This window comes from Marmota monax, unplaced genomic scaffold (genome assembly GCF_021218885.2).
Source record: "Marmota monax isolate L192 unplaced genomic scaffold, Marmota_monax_Labrador192_F-V1.1 WCK01_AAM20220418_F8-fsc00001, whole genome shotgun sequence".
Lineage (NCBI taxonomy): Eukaryota > Metazoa > Chordata > Mammalia > Rodentia > Sciuridae > Marmota > Marmota monax.
In genome coordinates this window covers 43,827,723-43,851,914 of record NW_026693777.1, presented here as the reverse complement: position 1 = coordinate 43,851,914, position 24,192 = coordinate 43,827,723, and the positions used below count along the sequence as shown (strand labels likewise).

The window sequence follows — 24,192 nt, the reverse complement described above, 5'->3', positions numbered from 1 at the left end:
TTTTGCTTGGGGGGGGGGGGTTTACTAGTGATTGAACCCAGAGGTGCTTAGCCACTGAACTGCATCCCCAGCACATTTTATTTTGAGACATCTTAACCATATTGAAGTATACAGTGTTTTTAGGATATTCACAATATTGTTACAAGACAATTTTTCACAACTTTAAAAACTCACTTCCAATGTAAAGAATCTGTGGGTAATTTTTTCAAATAAAAAACACTACTGGGCTGGGTTTGTGGCTCAAGTGGTAGAGTGCTCGCCTAGCACATATTAGGCACTGGGTTCAAACCTTAGGACCACATAAAAATAAAGATATTGTATCCACCTAAAACTAAAAAATAAACAAAATAAAGGCATTCTGTCCATCTATAACTACAAAAAAATTTTAAAAACACTATTAATAAATAGTCATTGAAAGGATAAAAATTATTCCAATATACCTTGAGGACATAGCTGGACTCAAGTTTAATTATCTAAGATTCTATATAAAGTGGTACAGCTGGAATTAGAATTCTCAAGATATAGGGAATACAAAACTCTTAAATCTCTGTATCTCTAAGATTTCCCCCACATATCTACACAAGTCAAAAATGTTAGCAATACACCATGTGTGATGGTATCGCAACAACTTAGGAGGCTGAGGCAAGAGGATCCCAAGTTTGAGGCTAGTCATAGCAACCTAGGAAGATCCTGTCTCAAAATAAAATATAAGGAAGGCTGGAGATGTAGCTCAGTGATAAAGTACTTTGGTTCAATCCTCAGTACAAAAAAAACCCAAAAAAACCCTACATATTACCACGACACCCTTTCACTAACAAATAAGAGATAATCAAGTAGAATTATGGGCATATTTTCTTCACTTCAGTCTAACACTAAAGATGGCACTTTTCTACACATAAACACACAGCATTTATGCAATCATATTTTGGTCCAGTCAATCACTTTAAAATAAAGTAGGTAAGTTTCAATTTCCATAGCAGACTAGCTCGTAGCAGAGTAACTCTCTATTTAATACTAGAAAAGCCAGACTTCAAGGGTTCCCCCCCCAAAAAAACATATTTTTTAAAATCCATTTGAAGACATCAAAAAACTAGTGAGGCAGTTGAGGACTCAAAGGGAAGAAAATAAGGCAATCTAATTAGATACCCAATAATTCAGGCACTTTTACATTCATAATCTTCATTATTGAAGCTATCTTTCTAAAATATTCAATTGAATTCCTGTTATTTTCTTGTTCAAAAGCATTTCAAAGTCTTTGGAAACTAAATAAAAAGTGTAAACACCTGGTATGCTTTTCAAAGTCCAAATACAATCTATTCTCAATCCTTTCAAGCTCACCTTAAACAAAAACCTATGTAGTACCTCAAATGATTTCACACAAACCTTCACTTTAGTATCTAATTACGAAACAAATATATTTGCAGCACATATCCATCATTAATAAAGCACTAATCTTTTTACTACTAATTCCGATTAAAGTCACCGTCTTTACAAAGATTTATCTCAAATATGCACAGCAACCATTACATGAATGGTTCCTGAACAACATAAAATCTTAACCTTAATTAAAAATCCATCAATATACAAGCAAGAATAAGTGTTGGCGAGGATGTGGAGAAAAAGGTACACTCATATATTACTGGTGGCACTGCAAATTGGTGCAACCGCTATAGAAAACAGTATGGAGATTCCTTAGAAAACTTGGAATGGAATCACCATTGACCCAGCTAGCCCACTCCTTGATCAAAGGACTTAAAATCAGCATACTATAGTGACCCAGCCATATCAATGTTCACAGCAGCTCAATTCACAATAGCTAAACTGTGGAACCAACCTAGATGCCCTTCAACAAATAGATAAAGAAACTGTGGTACATATAAACAATGGAATATTACTCAGCATTAAAAGAGAATAAAATCATGGCATTTGAAGGCAAATGGATGGAAAATATCATGCTAAGCGAAGTAAGCCAATCCCAGAAAAACAAAGGCTGAATGTTTGCTCTGATAATTGATGCTGATTGATAATGGGGGATGTGGGGGGGGGGGAGAATGGAGGAACTTTGGGCAAAGGAAAGGGAGGGAAAGGGAATGGGCATGGGGGCAGTAAAGATGGTAGAATGAGATGAACATCACTACCCTAAGTACATATATGACTACACATGTGGTATGACTCTACATCATGTACAATCAGAGAAAAGGTTGTGCTCCATTTGTGTACAATGAATCAAAATTCATTCTGCTATCGTGCATAACTAATTATAAAAAATAAAAAATTAAAAATAAAACTTTAAAAAATCCACCAATGGAGGACTTCCACTTTCAATCAGAATGTCAAGATCACAGAAAATCATCACTTCAATGAGAAACACTAAATAAATTATTTTTCTTTAAAAGCCACTAAAGATTTCTGGACACAAGTAAGTCTAAATGAACTGAATTTTCGAGAAGGACCAGACTTCTCTAGTTGACCAGAAATTACTATTGCTTTCAACCCTTAGTAGCATTTACCCTACCTAAATACATAAAGAAAAAAATAGAGTTGTAGGCAAAGATCTTCCCCCAAAAAGCAGAGAAACCAGCCACACTTTTAATGCCTGGGAATAGGCAGAACAGAATCTGTAAGAGCCCCAAGAAGAAAACCAGTCTCCACTACTGTCCACTTATCCTTCAAAGAACTTCTGTGGAATAAGCAATAGTCATTAGAAGAAAGTGGCCTGAAAGCAAAGACAGAACTTGTACTCTTCCAGATCTTGGTTCCCAAGATCTTGACAGAGAAAGGAGCCGTGTAACAAGGCTGAAATTAGAAGTGAGTTCAAAATTTTTAAAGTAGTAAATCACCTAGACTGAAGAATAACATTAAAAGATCTAGTGTATTAACAACTGCAGTTTCAATAAGATAGAGAAATAGTTGAAGGTAAAATCTAATAATGAAAGATTTGAACCCATAGATCCAAGAAGCTCAGCAAATACCAATGGAGACTTTTTTTTTTAAAGTCATACCTAAAGCCAAAGCCCAGTGGCACACAGCTGTAATCCCAGCAATTTTGGAGGCTAAGGCGGGAGAATCACAAATTAGAGGCCAGACTCAGCACCATAACGAGACCCTATCTTAAAATGAAAAACAAACAGGACTGAGCATGTAGTTCAATGGTAAAGCATCCCTGGGTTCAATCTCCAGTACAAAACCAAACCAAACACTATTATATCCAAGATCTATATAATATACACATTAAAGTATACAGGAAGTTATCAATCAAAACAGATTCTGTTGGTAAATAAAGAAAATCCTTACTAATTTCAAAGGTTTTAAGTCATGTGTTCTTTGACAACAATAGAATCAAACTACAAATCAATAACAAACACAAATGTAACATACTGAAATATGTGAAAGCAAATTTGTAGTTTTAAATTCATCAAGGAAAAGGGCTAAAATCAATTCTCTAGGTCAGAAATCAAATTTTTTTCTGTGAAGAGCTAAACTGTAAAAATTTCTCAAGATGATACTATGTCTCCTGCAACTCAACTCTGCCACTAAAACACATAAAATTTGATAATACAGTACAAATAAGCACAGCTGTGTTCCAGCAAATGGACTCTGCCAAACCCTGATATTAGGCAAACTAAAGAAAAAGCAAGGGCTGGGGCTGGGGTTTAGCAGTAGAGTGCTTGCCTAGCATGCGTGAGGCCCTGAGTTCGATCCCCAGCAACACATAAAAATAAGTAAAATAAAGGCATTGTGTCCAACTACAACTAAAAAATAAATATTTTTTTAAAAAAAAGAAAAAGAAAAAGCAAGTGGATCACACACAATAAACATCAAAGGAAAATCAATGAAGTAGAAAATAATAAAAAAGCTGAATTTGTGAAACTTGCCAACAAAGAAAACTCAGTGGGTTCACTGATGAATTCCATTGGGCACATAATGAAAAAAACAATACACAAACTTGGAGAACTCAAAAGAATGGAATACTTCACAACCTGTTTATTAAGGAAAGCAAAGTCCTAGTACTAATATCAGAAAGAAAACTAAAAATAAATATCTCCCATAAATTTAGGTGAAAAAAACCTAAGCAAATTTTCAGCAAATTAAGTCCAGCAATATTAAAAAAAATGATATTATCACAACTGGGTAACGTTTAGTCCAAGAATGCAATGCTCATATAATAGCAGACCCTGCCCCCGCAAAATAAATGTCATTCACCATATTAACAAAATATAGGGGGAGACATCTTAATAGATACAAGAAAATCATTTGATGCCACTCAAAAATCATTCTTTTTTTTTTTTAAATAGTTGTAGATGGACAGAGTGCCTTTATTTATTTTTTATTTATTTATTTTTTATGTGATGCTAAGGATCGAACCCAGTGCCTCACACATGGTAGGCAAGTGCTCTGCCACTGAGCTACAGCTCCAGCCCCAACACTCATTCTTAATAATTCTCAGGAAAATGGTAAATAGAAGAAAATTTCTCAATCTGATAAAACATACTACAAAAAAAAAAAAACTATACCCAATATCATAATATCTATTTGTCCACAATACTGGAAGTTCATTCAGTAAAGTAAGCGGGAAGGATAGAGGGAGAAGGTGAAAGAAATGACAGGGGAGAGTAAGAAAGAGGACAGACACAGGGGTGAAGACTGCAAAGAAAGAAGCAAAACAAACTCTGTTCAGGTAAGATGACCGCATATGTAGTAAATCCAAAGGAATCTATAAACTACTGTAGTTAAGTGAACTCAGAGAGGTAACCAGATACAAAGTCAATATCTAAAAACTGATTGCTCTTCTATGTTATCAAAAAAGGAAATTATTTTAAATATCAATTATAAGTTTCATTAAAAAATTTAAACACTTCCCCCCCCCCAAAAAAAAAGAATAAAAACAAGCAAGGTGGGGTGGCACATGCCTGTAATCCCAGCAACTCAGGAGAATGAGGCAGGAGGATTATAAATTCAATGCCAAACTGAACAATTTATGGAGATCCTGCCTCAAAAAAAAAAAAAAAAAAATCAAATGGGCTGGGGATGTAGCTCATTAGTAGAGCACCCCTGGGTTCAATTCCCAGTAATGCAAAGAAAGAAAAGAAGAGGAAAAAGAGGAGGAAGAGGAGGAGGAAGAAGAGGAGGAGGAGGAGGAAGAGGAAGAAGAAGAGGAAGCAGCAGCAGGAGGAGACGGAATAACCAAAATAATCTTGGAGTAGTAGAAGGTTTATACTATCTGATTCCAAAATTTACTATAAGCCTAACATCAAGAGGACAATCTGGTACTGGCAAAAAACAGACAACTTAATGGAACAGAATTCAGTCAAAAAAAATGACCCACCTCTATATAAAGTCACCTGTTTTTTCCAAAGCACCAGTGCAATTTTCAATAAATGAGAGCACCTGGAAAATTATAAACCTTTATCCTTTATACCACACACAAAAACTAATTCAGAATGGGTCACAGACTTAAATGTGAAAGATAAAATAACATCCCCTTTTTCAAAAACTTCACATAACTGGTGAAAACATTTTTATTAGTATTTTTCTTTGTTACAACTTTATTATATAATGTTGCATAACATAAAAGGCATCTGTTTTAAGTGACAAAGATTTTTATTAATGTTATAGTATGTAGCCATAGCCACGACCCCCTTTCCTTCTGTTTTTATTTATTTTTATTTTTATTTATTCATTTTTTGAGAGGGCAGGGTACTGGGGATTAAACTCAGGGGCACTTGATCACTAAGCCATATCACTAGCACTATTTTTTATTTTATTAGAGACAGGGTCTCACTAAATTGCTTAGAGCCTCACTAAATTGCCGAGGCTGGCTTTGAACTCATGATCCTCCTGCCTCAGCCTCCCAAGCTGCTGGGCTGAGATGGCAGGCATGCACCACTGCGTCCAGCTTCTGTCAGTTTTTAAAGGGTAAGTCATTAGAAACCAAAGAAAAGTCGCAGGTAAGTAGGTAGGTAGGTAGGTATTTATTTATTGTTGGGTGCTGAGGAGGACTAACTCCTAGGGCACATTATGCGGAGCTATATCCCAGGCCCTTTTCATCTTGAGATGGATCTCTTTCATTTGCTTGGGGCTTAAGTTGCTGAGGCTGGCCTGGAAATTGTGATACTCCTGCCTCAGCCTCCCATGTCCCTGGGATTAAAGGCACAGGACACCACCTCCAGCTCCAGAATCATCAACTCTTTTTTCCCTTTCATAATTATCTTAGTTCTTAGGTATATCACAAGTAAATACCATATCAAGTAATACAGTAATTATGCTTATTGGTAAGCTTTCTCATTATCATCACATTTCAAGACTCAACTTTGAAAATGTATTTTTCTGCATTTCTCATTTTATCATTTAGCATTTGATTTCTGTTTTGTCTGCAGTAGTTGAGAACCTCATAAGACTAGATCTTCACTGCTACAGCAGCAGGTACTTTTGAAACTTCTTGGGCAATAAAACATGCTAGATGAAAAACTCTCAGGAAGGAGAGTTTTATTTATTTTTTTTAATATTTAATTTTTAGTTTTCAGTGGACACAACATCTTTATTTTATTTGTATGTGGTGCTGAGGATCCAACCAGCGCCCCATGCATGCCAGGTGACTGCACTAGCAGCTTCAGCCACATCCCCAGGCCCAGAAGGAGAGTTTTAAACACATGTATCATGCATGAAAGTTTGCTGGGGTGGGAGATTCTAAAAACAATTCCTAAATTTCATTTTTCTAAGAAGTTTTTTCTAATGGCTGGGCAACAACTTTGCAAGACCCTGTCTCAAAAAATAAAAAAGGAGCCAAGTGTGGTGATACATGCCTATAATCCCAGTGCCCGGGGAGGCTGAGGCAAGAGTATCATGAGTTCAAAGCCAGTCTCGGCAAAAGCGAGACTAAGCAACTCAGTAAGACCCTATCTCTAAATAAAATACAAAACAGGGCTGGGGGTGTGGCTCACTGGTTGAATGCCCCTAAATTCAATCCCGGGTAACCTCCACCCACCCAAATAAATAAATAAAGGGCTAAAGCTGTAGCTCAGCTGTAGAACAACCCTGGTGCAGTGCAATTCCTGGTAGTGAGTAAATTTTAAAAAGAAGTCACTTCTATTCAAATAAATTAGGTAGATGAATACCTAACCTAATGAATTATACACACCAGCTAATTTGAATGTCAGGATTATTTTTGTCAGTACATAACAATGCATCAAAAAATCCTAATGTTAATTAATATGTGATATTAGCAGCTACTCTGAAACACATCTAGAAAGCTTTAAGAGCTACTGATAAAATCATCCAGAAAACATTTATGGAGCACTTTCTAGTACCAGTCATTTTTGATGGGCACAAAGATTGCCAAATAAATAACACACATTAAAGGCTAATGTAGGAGAAAGGAGAAAATTACAATGTAATTTACTATCTGCCATAACAAAGGGATAGGGGTACTAAAAGTATATACTAAAGTAACACTTGTAATAAATAGGTGCTTAAATTAACAGAAAAAAAGAAATGCCCTGGGAAAAGGAAATATACAGAATAAAAGAAAATAAATGAACTCTTGAGAATCACAATCTGATAGCCCAATAAAAATCTCAATAGTTGCTGAGAGCCACAGCCCAAGGGGCCACAGCAAACTTCCAGCTGCCGGCTGATGATTGGCTCACAGCGGCCCCAGCAACATCTAGCTGATTGGCTCCTCTGCGGTGATGCTCATTGGGCTGTTTCCCTGCCCTTTCAGACCACGGAGCTGCTCATTGGGGGACTTTTTTGGCTCCGCCCATGTGACCCAGCCAATCGGCCTCAAGAGCAGGAGGATTGTGGGAGGTGGAGAGAGGCTCATGTTGGAGAGAGAGGCTTGTGGGAAGCCAGTGGTGGCAGTTGGGGCTCTGAGGGTTTTTCCTGAGAGGCTGTTTTGTTTTGCGTGTGTGGTTCTAAAAATAAAGTAGGTATCAAAGGAGTAGAATACCAGGTATTTGCCCATGATGCTGTAGAGGGAGACATTGGGCTAATGAATGCCGCAGTCTGGCTGGGCACAATCAGGAGCCACTTGTCAAAAGAAACTAACCATATTGTGGGGGGGGGCTGGGGCTATGCTCAGTGGTAGAGTGCTCCTCTCGCCATGTGTGAGGCCCTGGGTTCGATCCTCAGCACCACATAAATAAAATAAAGATATTGTGTCCACCCACAATTTTAAAAAAAAAAAAAAAAAAAAAAAAAAAAAAACCTATATTGTGAAGAGCTGGAAGTAGAGTATGTAGGAGGAGGCAGTGATGAACTTAACAGGAGAAAACAAAGGCTCAAGGAGTCCAGGATGAAGAGCCACCAAGATGAAGGTGAATATGCTAAGACACAGAATCCAAACAACTACATACATGAAACCAAATGGGACTTAACAGATAGGCTAACAAAAATGTGATTTGTACAGTTAAGTATAAGCACGTGAAGATTTTGTACAAGGAACGTGTACTTGCTTTTGTGGGACTTCTTTTACTGTTGGTGATGACAAAACTGTGAAACAACAGAAGACAGATGGACCAGGCTATGGAGAAGAGGAAGAACCACACACACAATGTTAGGAAAGACAGTGTATACTGGAATTGATCACCACTGGAAAGAACCTGCTTTTTGCCACATGAGGATGGCAAGCAGACATTTGGAATGAATAAAGAATCAATCCTGGCTGAGGTTATAGCTTAGCAGTAGAGTGCTTGCCTAGCATGTGTTAAGCCCTGAGTTCAATCCTCAGCAACTCATAAAAATAACAAATAAATAAAATACACATATTGTATCCATCTATAACTAAAAAAAAAAAAGAAAAGAAAAAAAGAATGAATCCTGTATGTTCAATGGCCTGGGGATTTGAGAGTATGGAAAGTGTTAAATTTTGCCCAAATGAGACATTTCTCTTGGGAAGTTGTGCTGACAGAAATATGGTACTATATGATATGAGACAAGCTACTATTCTGTAAAAGATTGTCTTAGATATGAGAACAATTAAAATCTGTGGGGACCCTATGGAAGCTTCTACTTTTACTGCAGCAAATGAAGATTACAACTTACTTTTGATTTCTATGCCCTGGACATTCCCATAATGGTCCACACGGATCATCTATCTGCAGTGCTTGATGTGGATTACTCCCTGACTAGGGAAGAGTTTGTGTCTGCTAGTTTTGATATACCTATTCAAATCTTTCCTGTTGACACAAGGTGAAGGAGGGAATACAAATGAATGCAACATGTTTTATGTGTAAAGTGGACTCTGACAGCAAATACATTATGTGTGGGTCTGATGAAATAAACATCCATCTGTGAGAAGACAATGCTTCTGAAAAACTGGGTGTGCTTATATCAAGAGAAAAAAGCAATCAACAATTATAACCAGAAATTGAAGGAAAACTTCAGTAGCATTCTCATAGCTCAAGCTGGGGTTGTGGCTCAGTGGTACAGCACTTGCCTGGCACAGATGACACAATGGGTTCAATCCTCAGCACCACATAAAAATCAATAAATAAAGTAAAGGTACTGTATCCATCTACAACTTAAAAGCTCTTAGACAAAAGAAATGAATCCTCATAAACCTAGTAAGCCCGGATCTGTGCCAATCGTATCAGAGAAAAAGAAAAACATAGTAGTGGTTGTGAAACTGCATTTCGTATTCCTACCAATCCTGATATGTAATTATTTGTTACTTTGAACTGAGACCTCTACAAATAAAAGTATTGGTTCTATTTTTTTTTTAAATACAAACATATTGCTCCCACTTTGAACACTTCTATTCAATCTTGTACTAAAAGGTCTATCTAGAGCAAGTAGGCAAGAAAAAGAAATACAGTAGTATTATTCACAAAGAATCTAAGACCCCCAGTGGATACCTGAAACTAGGGATATTGCTAAACCCTATAAATAATGTGTTTTTTCTTATACGTATAACTATGATAAAGTTTCGTGAGGTTTTTTTTGTTTAAGACTTTTTTAGTTGTAGACTGAAATAATATAGTGCCACACCCGTGCTAGGCAGGCACTCTACCACTGAGCCACAACCCCAGCCCCCAATACGGCTTAATTTATAACTTAGGCACAGTTAAGACATTAATAACAAAAATAGAACAGGGCTGGGGATGTGGCTCAAGCGGTAGTGAGCTCGCCTGGCATGCACAGGGTGCTGGGTTCAATCCTCAGCACCACATAAAAATAAAATAAAGATGTTGTATCCACCGAAAACTAAAAATTAAATATTAAAAAATAGAACAATTATAAGACTATACTATAATAAAAGTTATATGAAAGTTTGCCTCTTTCTCTAGAGGTATCTTACTCTAGAGGTATCTCACTATACTGTAATCACCTTTCTTGTAATGACATGAGATGACACAATGTCTACATGATGAAATAAAGGAAGTTGAATGACTTAGTCATTATGTAAGTAGCATCAGAATACTATGTAAAAGTTAACTGAACACAAGCACTGTAATACCTGCACAGTCCATCTGAAATCTGAGATAACTACTAATGGGTAGAAAGCATATACAGTAAGGATATGCTGGACAAAGAGATTCACATCTTGAGTGGAAGAGAGTGAGAAAGCAAAAAAAAAAATCATCACAATACTTATAACAGTGTACAACTTTTTTGGGGGGGGGCGGGGGGGGCAGTACTGGGCACTGGACTGAGTGCTGTAACATGGAGCTATGCCCCAAGACAAAATTTTGTTTCTTCTAGAACTTTCCATTGAGTACTTTCAGACATGAATTACATGGGTAATTAAAACCACAGAAAGTGAAAATATGGGAAAGGGGAGACTACTATAAGGAGAATTCAAGTCAGAAAGGAGTTAAGTAAAGCTATCTCTACTCACAGATGGTATAATTTACTAAGGGCCCTCTAACACTCAGCTACATTTTCAGCCCTTTTTTTATTTTTTATTTTAAATAGGATCTTGTTTAGTCAGGGAGATTGGCCTTAAATTTATGATCCTCATCTCAGCCTCCTAAGGATCTGGGATTGCAAGCCAGAATCCACACCACCCAGACTCATGAGGCAAAAGAATCACAAGTTCAAGATCAGTCTCAGCAACTTGAGACCCTGCCTCCAAATAAACAATAAAAAAATAAAATAAAAAAGGGCTGGAGACGTAGCTCAGTAGTAAAGTACCCCTAGGTTTGTTCAATCCCCAGTACAATAAAGAAGGAAAAAAAAAAAATCACTCCAAAAAATTCCACAAAAAAACTGCTTTTATATATACTTTAACTTGAACAATTTCAGCAAAATTGAGCAATATAAAAACCAATACTTAAAAATCAGTTCTATACAATGAATAATATGCAGTATAAAACAACAAAAGGCAATACTAAAAGAAAGTATAAGAAAACTATTGTTCAATATATAATAGCATCTTTTAAAAATAATACAGGACTGGGGGTAGCTGAAGGTAGAAATCTTGCCTAGCATCTAGCATGCAAAACCCCTGAATTAAATCTCCAGCACCACACACACAAAAATAACAACAAATAGATATCTAAGGAAGTAAAGTTCTCATACTGAAAGCTATAAAAGCATTACTGAAAAATGTCGAATGATTTTTAAAATAGATATCTCATATTCCTGGATTGGAAGACTACTCAAAGTGATAGAGATTCAATGCAAAACTTATTAAAATCCAAAGGGCCTTTTTTGAATAAGTAGGAAAACTGATGCTGAAATTCATATGGAATCTCAAGTGATCCCAAATAGCCAAACACTATCTTGAGAAATAAGAACTTGGTGAAATGAAATCACAACTGCCCAATTTCAAAACTTACTACAAAGCTACAATAATCAAAACAGTGTGGGACTGGCCTGAAGATAAACACAGACCAATGGACTATAACAAAGATCCCAGAAACAAACTCTCACAAATGTGACACACATGCATACACACACACACACACACACACATAAAGTTCTGGTAAGAATGAAGAACAACCTCAACTCCTATTCACAGATAAGGGAAAATTAAGTTGGTAAAATCACTTTGGAAATCTACTGAATGCATGCATAACCTATGACTGAGTAATTCCATGTCTAAGCATATGCTCAACAGAAATGCACTCAACATGCCAGGTATGGAAGTACACACCTTCAGTCTCAGCTACTTGGGAAACTGGTAGGAAGATCACAAAAAATGCACTCACATGCAGATCAAAACTACAATGTTCATGAATGGACTAGTCATAATGCCCAAAAGAATGCAAACTATCTAAATGGCAATAAAATGTGACACACTGAAAAAGTGGATGGGCTAGGGTTTAGCTCAGTGGGAGAACTCTTAACTAGTATGCACTCGACTCTAAGTATGGACAACAGCACCATGCAAAAAAAAATGAAAAGCAGAAAACCATACAGCAATGAGAACAAAGCAATCTACAACATATGACAATAAAAATGCAAGGCACAACATTGAGCTAAAAATCTCAAACACAGAAAGGTATTATTATATCATTTCCATAAAAACAGGAAAAAATAACCTGGAATGTTAAAAGTTATAATGATTATCCCGTGGGTAAAGTTCAGAAGACCAAAAACACAAAAACTCACTACTGAGGTTTTTTGACATGAATGTTGATTATGATTGTGTTCAATTTGTAAAATTCATCCATCTGGGAATGGACAGAGCACTTGCCTAGCATGCGTGAGGCACTGGGTTTGATCCTCAGCATCACATAAAAATAAACAAATAAAACAAAGGCATTCTATCAATCTACAACTACAAAAAAATTTTTTTTTAAAATTCATCCATCTGGGGGCTGGGATTGTGGCTCAGAGGGAGAGCATTCATGAGGCATTGGGTTCAATCCTCAGTACCACATAAAAAATAAAATATTGTGTCCACCTATAATAAAAAAAATAAATATTAAAAAAATCATCCATCTGTAATTTGTTTTAAATTTTCAATTTAGTAAGTTGGGCACTAATTCAAGAGGGTAAATCAGAGCTGGAAGGGGAACACAATACAGGAGATTGAACTCAGGGCCTTGCATATACTAAGCAGTTATTCTACCACTGAGCTATACTACCAGTCCAGAGCCTCTTAAAGGATACTTTAATAGAGGGATGACAAGAAAAAACATGTTTAAAAACATAAATATGTCAAGGAACCATGCGCACATCTGGAATTCATATATACTATATCATATAGTACAAGACTGAACAGAAGTGTTAAAAGTGGGAGCAATTTGTTTTTTTGGGGTTTTTTTTTTTTGTTTTTTTAACTAGAAACAGTACTTTTATTTGTAGAGGTCTCGGCTCAAAGTTACAAATACTTACACATCAGGATTGGTAGGAACACCAAATGCAATTTCACAACCACCACTATGTATTTCTTTTTTCTCTGACATGACTGGCACAGATCCAGGCATCTGGGAGACTGAGGTAGGAAGATTGTAAGTTCAAGGCCAACCTGGGCAGAAGTAAAATTTTAACAAGACCTTTTCTGAAAATAAAATTCTGGGGGAAAAAAAAAAAAAAAGCTCAGTGGGGGCTCGGGATGTGGCTCAAGTGGTAGCGCTCTCGCCTGGCATGCGTGACGCACTGGGTTTGATCCTCAGCACCACATAAAAGAAAATAAAGATACTGTGTCCACCTAAAACTAAATTTAAAAAAAAAGGCTCAGTGGTAGGGCACTTGCCTAGCATACATGGGGCCCCCGGCTCAATCTTCAAAACCACTTAATTTGGTGGCACTATGCAGGAGAGACTGAAGAAAATAATGGCAAGATAATGGCAGTAAATTTAGGAATAAAATAATGGGAATCTGAGTAAGCATGGTTGTAATAAGTAAAATGGTTATAAATCACATACCAGGAAGCAGTAGAAAAATAATAAAATGGAAAAAAAGTAACAAAAGATGACTCTCATATTTAAGAAACAACAGTTATAACTAAATATTAGGGCTATATATAAAATCCACATTGGAATCATTTTGGAAAGCATCTCTATAGAAAAGGTATCTGGAGTCTTAAGAAAGGATGCAATTGAGAATGACAATGTAGGCAGAATAAGATATTAATCTTTGATGCCCAAAGTGATGGCTGAAAAGATAATATTCTGAGGAGGAAACAAAAACTTAGGATAGTAATATCTTAAAAGGATGAAGTATTTTATTGGTCAAATAATTTGACAATATTGACAATAAAAACAAAAACTGGCTGATCTCTTAAATGTGTCACACGTGACTTTTGAGAGAATATACAGTTTACTGGCTAGGGGAGACAGATCATAGGAGAACTAGGGCTGGAGATATAGTTAAGTACAGGGGCACATGCTTAGCTTGAGAAAGGCCGAGGGTTTGATCCAACACAAGGAAGGAGCGGAGTAGGGAAAGGAAAAAAAATGAGAAAATTTAGGTAATAACTGAAAATTACTTATGAAAGAATGTTACCAACAAATAAAAGAACTTGACGAAAGATCATGAAGGAGAAAAAAACAAAATCAAGAAAAATTGCTTGTTTTTCCTATCTAAAAAAGAAAAAAAAAAAAAAAGTGGGCACAGCAGGAAAAAACTTAAACTCCTGGAAAACACATAATGGAAAAATAGCTTCCCTCTCTGCTTTAGAAGTCTAACTTCTAAAAGGTAAAATATCTTCCCCTAAAAATTACACTGAAATATATATAACATCCATGGATAAAAATATGTCAAACTAAATAACAGGTTGAAGATTTGGGCGGGGGGTGGGGGATATACTTCCCTTGAACTCAGAGAATTCACTGAGCCACATCTCGAACCCTACTTGGTATTTTTTATTTAGAGACAAGATCTCACTGAGATACTTAGAGCCTTGATTTTGCTGAGGCTGGCTTTGAACTTGCAATCCTCCAGTCTCAATCTCCCAAGCCACTGGGATTACAGGCATGCACCACAATGCCTGGCTAGGTTGAAGCTTTACTCTCAAAGTAATGAAAAATCAAATGCATGTTTATAAATGGTTATTTCTGATATTCCAAAAGTTTATATTAATTCAACACTATTAAGGTTTTAATTAAAACACACAAATGTAAAATACCACTCAGTGATTATCCTGGAGTTGAACCATCAGCATACCAAGTAAAACAAGATCTTTATTTTCATAAACCCTATAATGAAGTGGGGAAATAAGAGTACAAACTAGTCAACAAACAAGATAGTTTCATAGTGATAAATGCTATGAACATGCTAAAAAGCCTAAACATCCAAAGTAGTTAAAGAAAAATAATGAATAGGGGCTGGGGATGTGGCTCAAGTGGTAGCGCGCTCGCCTGGCATGCGTGCGGCCCGGGTTCGATCCTCAGCACCACATACAAACGGGTATGTTGTGTCCGCCAAAAACTAAAGAATAAATATTGAAAATTCTCTCTCTCTAAAAAAAAAAAAAGAAAGAAAGAAAGAAAAACAAAAAATAAAAAAATTGGGCTGGGATTGTGGCTCAGCGGTAGAGTACTCACCTAGCATGCACAGGGCCCTGGGTTCTATCCTCAGCACCACATAAAAATAAATGAATGGAATAAAGGTATTGTGTCCAACTACAACTAAAAATATATTTTTTAAAGAAAAATAATGAATAAAATAAAAATAGACATGAAACTAGATCTAAAATATTATGCAGTGACACCAATACTATACAGCAACCAAGTGCACTAAAGGTATCAAAGGCGGGGGGGGATATAAAGAGGAAAAGGTCTAAAATGGAAATTCAATTACATGGCTTAGATACAACAAACACTGGAAAGTATGATACAAGACCAAAGCAATAGGGCAAGCAGCCTTTTAGTGTAAAGGAAAGAGGATGTCAAAGAATCCAGAAAAAGAGGGTTCAAGAATACAGAATGCAGGCTCGGGTTGTGGCTCAGAGGTAGAATGCTTGCCTAGCATGCAAGAAGCAGTGGGTTCAATCCTCAGCACCACATAAAAATGAAATAAAGATATTGTGTCCATCTACAACTAAAAAATAAGTATTAGAGAGAGAGAGAGAGAGACAGAGAGAGAATGTTCTCAGGTATTGCATACCCTCTTAGCATTCCACCTCCAAGAAGTCAAGCCATGGCTTTCTAGATGGAGGACACCCCTGGAGACCCACCCTGGAAAGAAAGATTCTGTCACAGGTCCTGGAGATACTGGGGCACATCCTGTTATTATACTCACAGAGGAGCCCTGGCCTCAAAAATCACTGCAGAGAACTAGGGATATAGCTCAGATGGTAGAGTGCTTGCCTTGCATGCACAAGGCCCTGGGTTCAATCCTCAGCACCACCAAAAAAAAAGTAGAGCATGAATTGCAGAAAAATGAAAGCATAATATCTACCTGGGAAACCACTATACAGTGGGGACAGTGTTTTGGACAAAAATGCACAAAAATCAGTAGGCTCACATACTATAGGTGAGAATATAAATGGTTACAAACTTTTCAAATGTGATTCAGCAATTAACCAAAATTTTAAATCTGCGTACCCTTTGACCCAAGCAATTCCATTCTTAAGAACGGATCTTTGGGGGCTGGGGTTGTGGCTCAGTTGTAGAGCATTCGGCTCTCACATGTGGGACCCTGGGTTTGATCCTCAGCAGCCATAAAAATAAATACACAAAATAAAGATTAAAAATAAATAAATAAACTGATCTTTGTATCTATAAAAATGTATAAGGACATGTACATAAGAAATTTTACTGAAGCAGTATTTATAATGGCTAAAAATATGAAACAGTCTCAACATCCATCCACAGATGAGTGATCAAATCCATTTTACAGGATGTAGTCTTTTTTTAACATTTTTTAGTTGTAGATGAACATGTACCAGGTAAGCACTCTACCACTGAGCTACAACACCAGCCCAGAATGTAGCCTCTCCAACAAGGCTGACATATAATGTGTACTGTTTCAGACAAAAAAACAGGAAAACTTATCTTTACAAAACTATTTTCATGTCTAATTTTCACACGTGAATCCTTTTTTTTTTCCTATTAAACCAAAGTGGTTTTCTGTATAATAAGGTCATTCTTACTTATTTCTGATGTGCTTTTAGGAGAAAAATACGTATATCTGAGCCCCTACATGGCAGAATGCAATTAACCTAATGAGAAAACATCTGCATAGGCCATACATGGAAAAACTGAATAATCTGTGAATTCTGAGACTGGAATTATGTAGAATATAAGATCCTACAACAATGTGTTTTATTTGGTTTCTGAAACCAGGTGTTCAGTCCTATTTGGTGAATGACTAAATAAAAGAGAGCAAAACCCCAACCTCTCCCGACCCCCATACCGAGGATTGAACTGAGCCACATCCCCAGTCCTATTTTTTTAATATTTTTTTAGTTGTAGATAGACATGATATCTTTATTTTCTTTATTTTATTCATTTATTTTTATTTGGTGCTGAGGATTGAATCATTACCTCACATGTGTTCTACCACTGAGCCAGAACCCCAGCACCCCCACAGTCCTACTTTGTATTTTATTTAGAGACAGAGTCTCACTGAGTTGCTTAGTTCCTCCTGGTTGCTGAGGCTGGCTCTGAACTCTTGATCCTCTAGTCTCAGTCTTCTGAGCCGCTGGGATTACAGGCGTGTGCCACGGCACCAGGCCACGAGTAGAAATCTTAATAGTTTATAAATATATTTTCCACTGGGCACAGAGGCACAAGCCTGTAATTACAACAACTCAGGAAGCTGAGCTAGACTAGAATAGCTAAAAATAAGAAAGATATTACTACATGTAACAAACAAAGATGAGGGGCTGGGGATGTGGCTCAAGCGGTAGCGTGCTTGCCTGGCATGCGTGCGGCCCAGGTTCGATCCTCAGCACCACATACAAAACAAAAGATGTTGTATCCGCCAAAAACTAAAAAATAAATATTAAAAATTCTCTCTCTCTCCCCCCCTCTCTTTAAAAAAAAAATAAATTATAAAAAAAAAAAAGATGAGGCAGTAACAGGAACGCTCATATATTATTTGAGGAAATGAAAATTGGTATAATTATTTTGGAAAATTCTGGGGTATGTACTAAAATATAGTCTACTTCATGTCCCAGCAATCCTACTCCTAGATAAATAACAAACAGAAATTATTAGTACATATGTCTACAAAAAGTTGAGCACAAAAACATTCATGTTAGTTTATTCATAACGGTAAAAAACTAATAATAATCAAAATGTCCATCAACAGAAGAATGACTTTATGTGGATTTTTGAAAGGAGGCAAAAAAAAGTATACATCTACAAACTGAATGACCACAATAGCACAAAAGAGCAGGTTTTAAGACTAAAATTTTCAGAAATCAGTTTGAGCTATAGGGCAACACTAAGAAAAATGAAAACTAAGCTAAAGACATTATTAGACTTTAAAAAAAAAAAAAACTATGAGGAGCATGGTGGGAAATTCTATAGTCCCAACTACTTAGGAGGCAGGAGTGAGAGGATCACTTGGGCCTAGGAATTCAAAACCAGTCTGGGAAACATAGCAATATCCTGTTCCCCCAAAAAAGTAATTAATAATAATAAACTTACATGAAAGCAGAGCTCAAAATCATAATAATACTACAAGAGCACAATACCAGGAAATAAATAATCATCATTTATTAAATGGCTGAATATATTATGAGACATCAGTGAAAATGACTGAAAGGATCAAGAGTTAGAAGAATCAGTTGAATAATATGATAAAGACCAAGGAAGAAAAATTAAGAGTGGGAAGAAATGGCTAAATAGCACACTTAGCAAGCAAAGCTTGGCTAAAGATGAGTGTGTTTACAAAATCTGACTGGAGGGCTTGGGATGTGGCTTGGTGGTTAAGCGCCCCTAGGTTCAATCCCTGGTACCTTAAGAGGAGGGGAATCTGATTGATGGCCACTTTAGGACACACACACATACACACACACACACACATACAAAAAAAAGTGACATTATTAGCTAAAACAAAGAAGATGATACAGCAGTCATATTTCAACCAACTAAATAGAAAATGAGAAACTGTGGAAGTAGAACTAATATATATGCATACTTTTTTTAAAAGCCTTAAATAAAAAGTTAATACTTTCTTTTCCTGTAAAAGGGTAAAGAGTATGTATTTTAGGTCTTGCAAGCATCACAGTCTCTGTCACATATTCTTATATACACAGAAAAAATAGACTATAGGTTAATATAGCCAACTCTTGCCTTAAAATAATTTCTGATCATAAATCAGGCCATTTGGAGACAAACTTTACATCCAGCTAAATGTCATTTTCACATATGAAGACGTTATTTCTTGGAGCATGATGCAAGTTATTTTTTTCCCCTTCAATTATGAAGAGGCTCAGTCATTACTCTGAACTATTCTCTCAATCCATTAGATCAAAAGTTCAACCATACATAATCCCATCCATCAGCTGCTATTTATAACAAAGAAATACACCTGACCCCCCTATCAGAACTCCTTTACTGGCTTCCAAAGGTACCCATTACTGAGAACTGAAGACAGGGCCTTGCTAGGCAAATGCTCCACCACTGAGCTACTAGAATTCTTTAGTCCCCCCCAATTTTTTTTTTTGGGGGGGGGGGGTTGTTGTCGTTTGGTTGGTTGGTTGTTTTTGGTACTGAGTATTGAACCCAAGAGCACTCAACTACTTAGCATCCCCAGCCCTTTTTTGTATTTCATTTTGAAACAGGTTCTCGCTAAATTGCATAGGGACTCGCTAAGCTGCTGATGCTTGTTAGAGTCTGTAAACAAGTCAAAATATCTACAGATGCTGACTTTGAACTCCTGCTTCTTGAGCTGCTGGGATTACAGGTATGTGCCACCACATCAGGCCCCCAAAGGAATTTTAATGATTAATTTTCCACCATCCAAGAGCATATTAAACTTTTGGATAATGAGGGTAAAAATATTTTAACTGTGAGCCAGAGATGTAGTAGAGTAGTTGCCTAGCATGAGGAAAACTCCAGCACCACCAAAAAATAAAAATAATAATAGGTGGAGTTGTAGCTCAGTAGTAGAGCACTCACCTCGCAAGCGTGAGGCACTGGGTTCGATCCTAGCACCACATAAAAACAAATAAAGGCATTGAGTCCATATGCAACTAAAAAAAATCATCATCAACAACATCATTACTATAATTGATGATCAATTGTTTAAATTGCTCTGGATAATCAAAATAATTAAACTGAGTGGAGAATCAAGTATTAAAGCTGGTATCTGCTAATTCTAACTACAAAGAAAAACATGGTGGAAAGTATATGTTGAAAAAGCAAAAAACCAACCTACCTACAGATAAGGATGGAGAATCTCATGAGCCTGGGAATTCTACAATCAAAGAACAGTAGCTATTAATAGGATACAAATAAGTAAGAAAGGGAAGGCAAAGGAAAAAAGTGGGCTCAGATTTACTTCTGCTGAATTTGGATTCTAATACTCAAAAGATAGCTCATATCTGTAATTCCAGCTATTCAGAAGGTGGAAGCAGTGGGATCACAAGTTCAAACCCAGCCAGGGAATTTAGCAAAAACCTATCAAAATAAAGAATCTTTTAAAGGGCTGAAGATGTAACTCAGTGGTAAATGAGTATGTGTGAGACCATGGGTTCAATCTTAAAAAAAAAAAAAAAAAATTCAGATATCAAGAAACATCATTGTTTTTCACAATAGCAAAGCAGTCAAGATAGGGAAACAATTGAAGTGTATGATGAAAGATGAAAGAATAAAGAACAAGTGATACAGCTTGAGCATCCCTAATCCAAAACTCCAAAATCTGAAATCCAAAACTTTTGAGCATTAACAGACCCTCAAAGTTCTGGCTTTCAGACATTGAAGTATTTCAGACATTGAAGCTTTTCAGATTCAGGATGCTCACAGTTAAGTCTGTATAAGTATGCAAAAACCACAACACTCTAAACCAGAAATACAAACACATACAGACCATACAGATATACTTTCTGTCCCTCCATACTGGTGATTAAACTCAAGGGGCACCCTACCACTAAGCTATATCCCAAGGGTTTTTTTTTTTTTTTGAGGTGCTACAGGATCAAACCCAGAGCCTCACACATGGTAGGCATGTTCTCTACCATTGAGCTCTACCATCAGCCCTTTCTTTTTTGAGACATGGTCTCACTAAACTACTCAGGTTGGCCTCAAACTTCCAATCCTCCTGACTCAGCCTCCAAACTGCTATATGCTACAGTGCCCAGATTGCATATGTTTACAATGGGATATTACTGAGCTTTATTAAAAAAAAAAAAAAGGAAATCCTATCAGTTGTGACAACATAGATGAGCTTATAAGACACTGTAAGTGAAATAAGGAAGATACGGAGAGACAAACACTGCAAAGTAGCCATCAAAGAATGGTTACCAGGGGTGAGAGGTATTGATCAAAGAGTACAAGGTTCACAGTTACACAGCATAAAAATTTTTAAAAAGAAACGGTACATCATGCTACCTTAATATATAATAATCTTTAACTTGGTTTTTCAATTGGGAAATTTATAGATTAGGAAATCCATAGGGCAGTAAATCATAAACAATAGACATAAACAAGTTTACTCTGAACACATTTTGTGCCTCACTTGGATAAATTTCCTTTCAATTATGACTTGGGCTTTTTCTCTTCAATTATTATTAGTTGTCTATATATGTTAATAAGAGAACATTCTAAATATAAACAAAAAACTCTACTCCAATAAATTATCCAATTTGCCTTCAATTCTAGATCTTGAATCCAACTGAGAAAAATGAATAATCGTATTACAGAATGTAAAACAATTGTAGTCTATTTTACAGTGACTCACATTTATCAATGTTTAAAGTATTCTACAAAATCAATGTGTCAAATCAAAATCTGGCCCTTCTCAATCAAGCTTTTATTTCTAAAAATTAAAAAAATAATAATAAATTTTAAAAAACCTACTACCTACCTTTCAGAAATCTCTTGCTTCAATTGAGGAACTTCAAGTGCTGAATCAGTATCCATGAAACCAAAAAAGTCTTGTTTTATATTAAGGGGTGGCTTCTCCACACACTTTATTGATGGATCAAAATCAACTGGCTGTATCTCTGACCCCTCACCTTCTGCGAGACGAACCCGATGACCAGGAGAACTGGGAACACTATTCCCCTCTTGGTCAGAATTGTTCTTTTGTTTTCCATCTCTCTGGGGCTTACTATTCAGACCATCATCCCGAAAGCCTTTCGCAAATGGATTGTAATCTATTTTCAATTGGGTAATCTGAATGTTCTGATAAGCTGTTACTGCAAAGAATTCAGTCTGGGGGAAGGTAAAAGTGTGGACACCAGGACCATTTAATTGTATCACTTCTGTAGCCTTTTCTGCGGGTACCAAATGAAGTCTTGGCAGGTAGCGATGCATAGAGTGTAAGATAATATGTCCTTCTTGATCCAGTGTATTGTTGGTGAGTTTGAGTTTATAGAAAGAAACTGGTTGATGCATCCAATAATGACCTGTAGAAGGAGATTCTGGATGAATAAAAACCCTCCCCAAAACGTGTGGCTCAGCCTTCCCACTGGGTTCCCACCAACGGCCATTCCACTTGTAACGATGGTTATCCACAGGAGATATATCCATGACAAGAATATACTTTAAATTTGAATCTAAACCTGTTATCCAATAACGACAATAAGGAAACATGCGTCTTCCCTGCTTGGTCAGAATCATCTCTGTGCTTCGATTATGGAACTCATTCCACATACTATTGTTATCGAGTGTGACAGTGATTCTTCCCACAGTACAATCAGCTGGAAGGCAAATCTTCCCTTTAGATTTTCCTGGTGATGACACCTTACTAGCCAAAGCACAGGCATCTCGATTAGTAACCAAAATTCCTTGGTCAGTTTTGCCATTTCCTGGCTGTTTTAGGATGACAAAAAAGGTAGGTGCTGTTCCTGCCACTGTCCCACCATCTTGATTAGCCAATATAATCTGCTGTTTCTCCTCCATGATTCCAGTGGGAAACTCAGTAGTATGATAACTGTAGCTATCACACAATCACAATGGCCTTTCCATCCTAAAAACAAGCAAAAAAACAAACAAACCTTTAATTAAGTTAATGTTTATTGTACGAATACAATGATTATGTCATCCTCAAAATATTCCTAAATTCCTCTAAGATACTGCTTAATATTCCTAAATTCCTCTAAGACACTGTTTATACCCTTCTTGTCATCACTACAAGGATATTCATTCCAGAATATCTAATCGTTCTAATCATTTTTTTAGTTCACTTCAATCTAGTAAAATTAACAATATTCCAGCCCTATAAAAATTCACCATAAATCCTGATCGAGCACAAAAACACAAAAGTATATTCATTTTAGGAAAACTACAAAAAGCATACAAATTTAAGGAGATAGATTTTAAAATGATCCCAACACTTCATAAATTAATTTGCCAAAATATAGCTTTATATAGCAAGTTCTTTGGGAACGAGTTTAAAAAAAAAAAAAGCAAATCTACATGCCGCGGTATATACAACTCAGCGGTAGAGTGCTAGCCTAACAAGCTTGAAGCTCTGGGTTCAATCCCCAAGGGCACTGACATGAATTCACACATAAGTAAAGAGCTGTTAATTTATTAACATTTGCATTTAAAGATGCTATGACAAATTACTGGTTCTACTGGAAAAATATAGGATAGGTCTAATATTCAATTTTTTAACACCCCTCACCCCTGCCCACTGGGCACTTTACCACTGAGCTATATCCCTACTTTTTTTATTTTTTTTATTTGTGTGTGCGCACGTGTGTGTTTGTACGCGCCAGGGATGGAACCCAGGGACTCTTAACTGCTGAGCCACATCCCAACCCCTTTTTATATATTTTTCAACAGGTTTTCACTAAGTTGCTCAGTCTGGCTTTGAACTTGCAATCCTCCTGCTTTGGCCTCCTGAGCTGCTAGGATTACAGGGGCACACCACTACGCCCAGAAATTTTTTAATTCTTAAAGAATTCCTGACAAAGTCTTTTTATTAAGACACAAAACAAAAAACCAGCCAATAAGACAAAAATACTTTTTGACAAATTCAACATTACGCAAATTTTTAAACCTGACCTTCCCCCCCAAAAAATATGAGCAAAATCAAAAAGCAACTGAGTAACTAGCAAAAAGTATTTGCAACTTACATCATAAATAACTCATTCCCATTATAGAAAACCAGTTACTTTAGATACGACAAATAATTAAGAAAAGGGGCCAAGAATAAGAAAAGCAAGGAACTATT

General features: G+C 36.5%; 1 protein-coding gene and 1 pseudogene across 17 annotated transcripts in view; one reads left to right on the top strand and one right to left on the bottom strand.

Moving 5' to 3' along the window:
• Positions 1-24,192, bottom strand: part of Mga (MAX dimerization protein MGA) — a 130,329-nt gene that overhangs the window by 58,941 nt on the left and 47,196 nt on the right. For all 17 annotated transcript variants that reach the window (XR_009228386.1, XM_046460762.2, XM_046460761.2 and 14 more), the window contains exon 2: positions 21,874-22,980. Coding sequence is in view for 16 of the 17 variants with exons in the window: in XM_046460762.2 (XP_046316718.1) it covers positions 21,874-22,913 (1,040 nt within the window). In the remaining variant the exon portion in view is untranslated. The remainder of the gene's footprint in view (positions 1-21,873; positions 22,981-24,192) is intronic.
• On the top strand, positions 8,811-21,698 carry LOC124104421 (DDB1- and CUL4-associated factor 13-like; annotated as a pseudogene).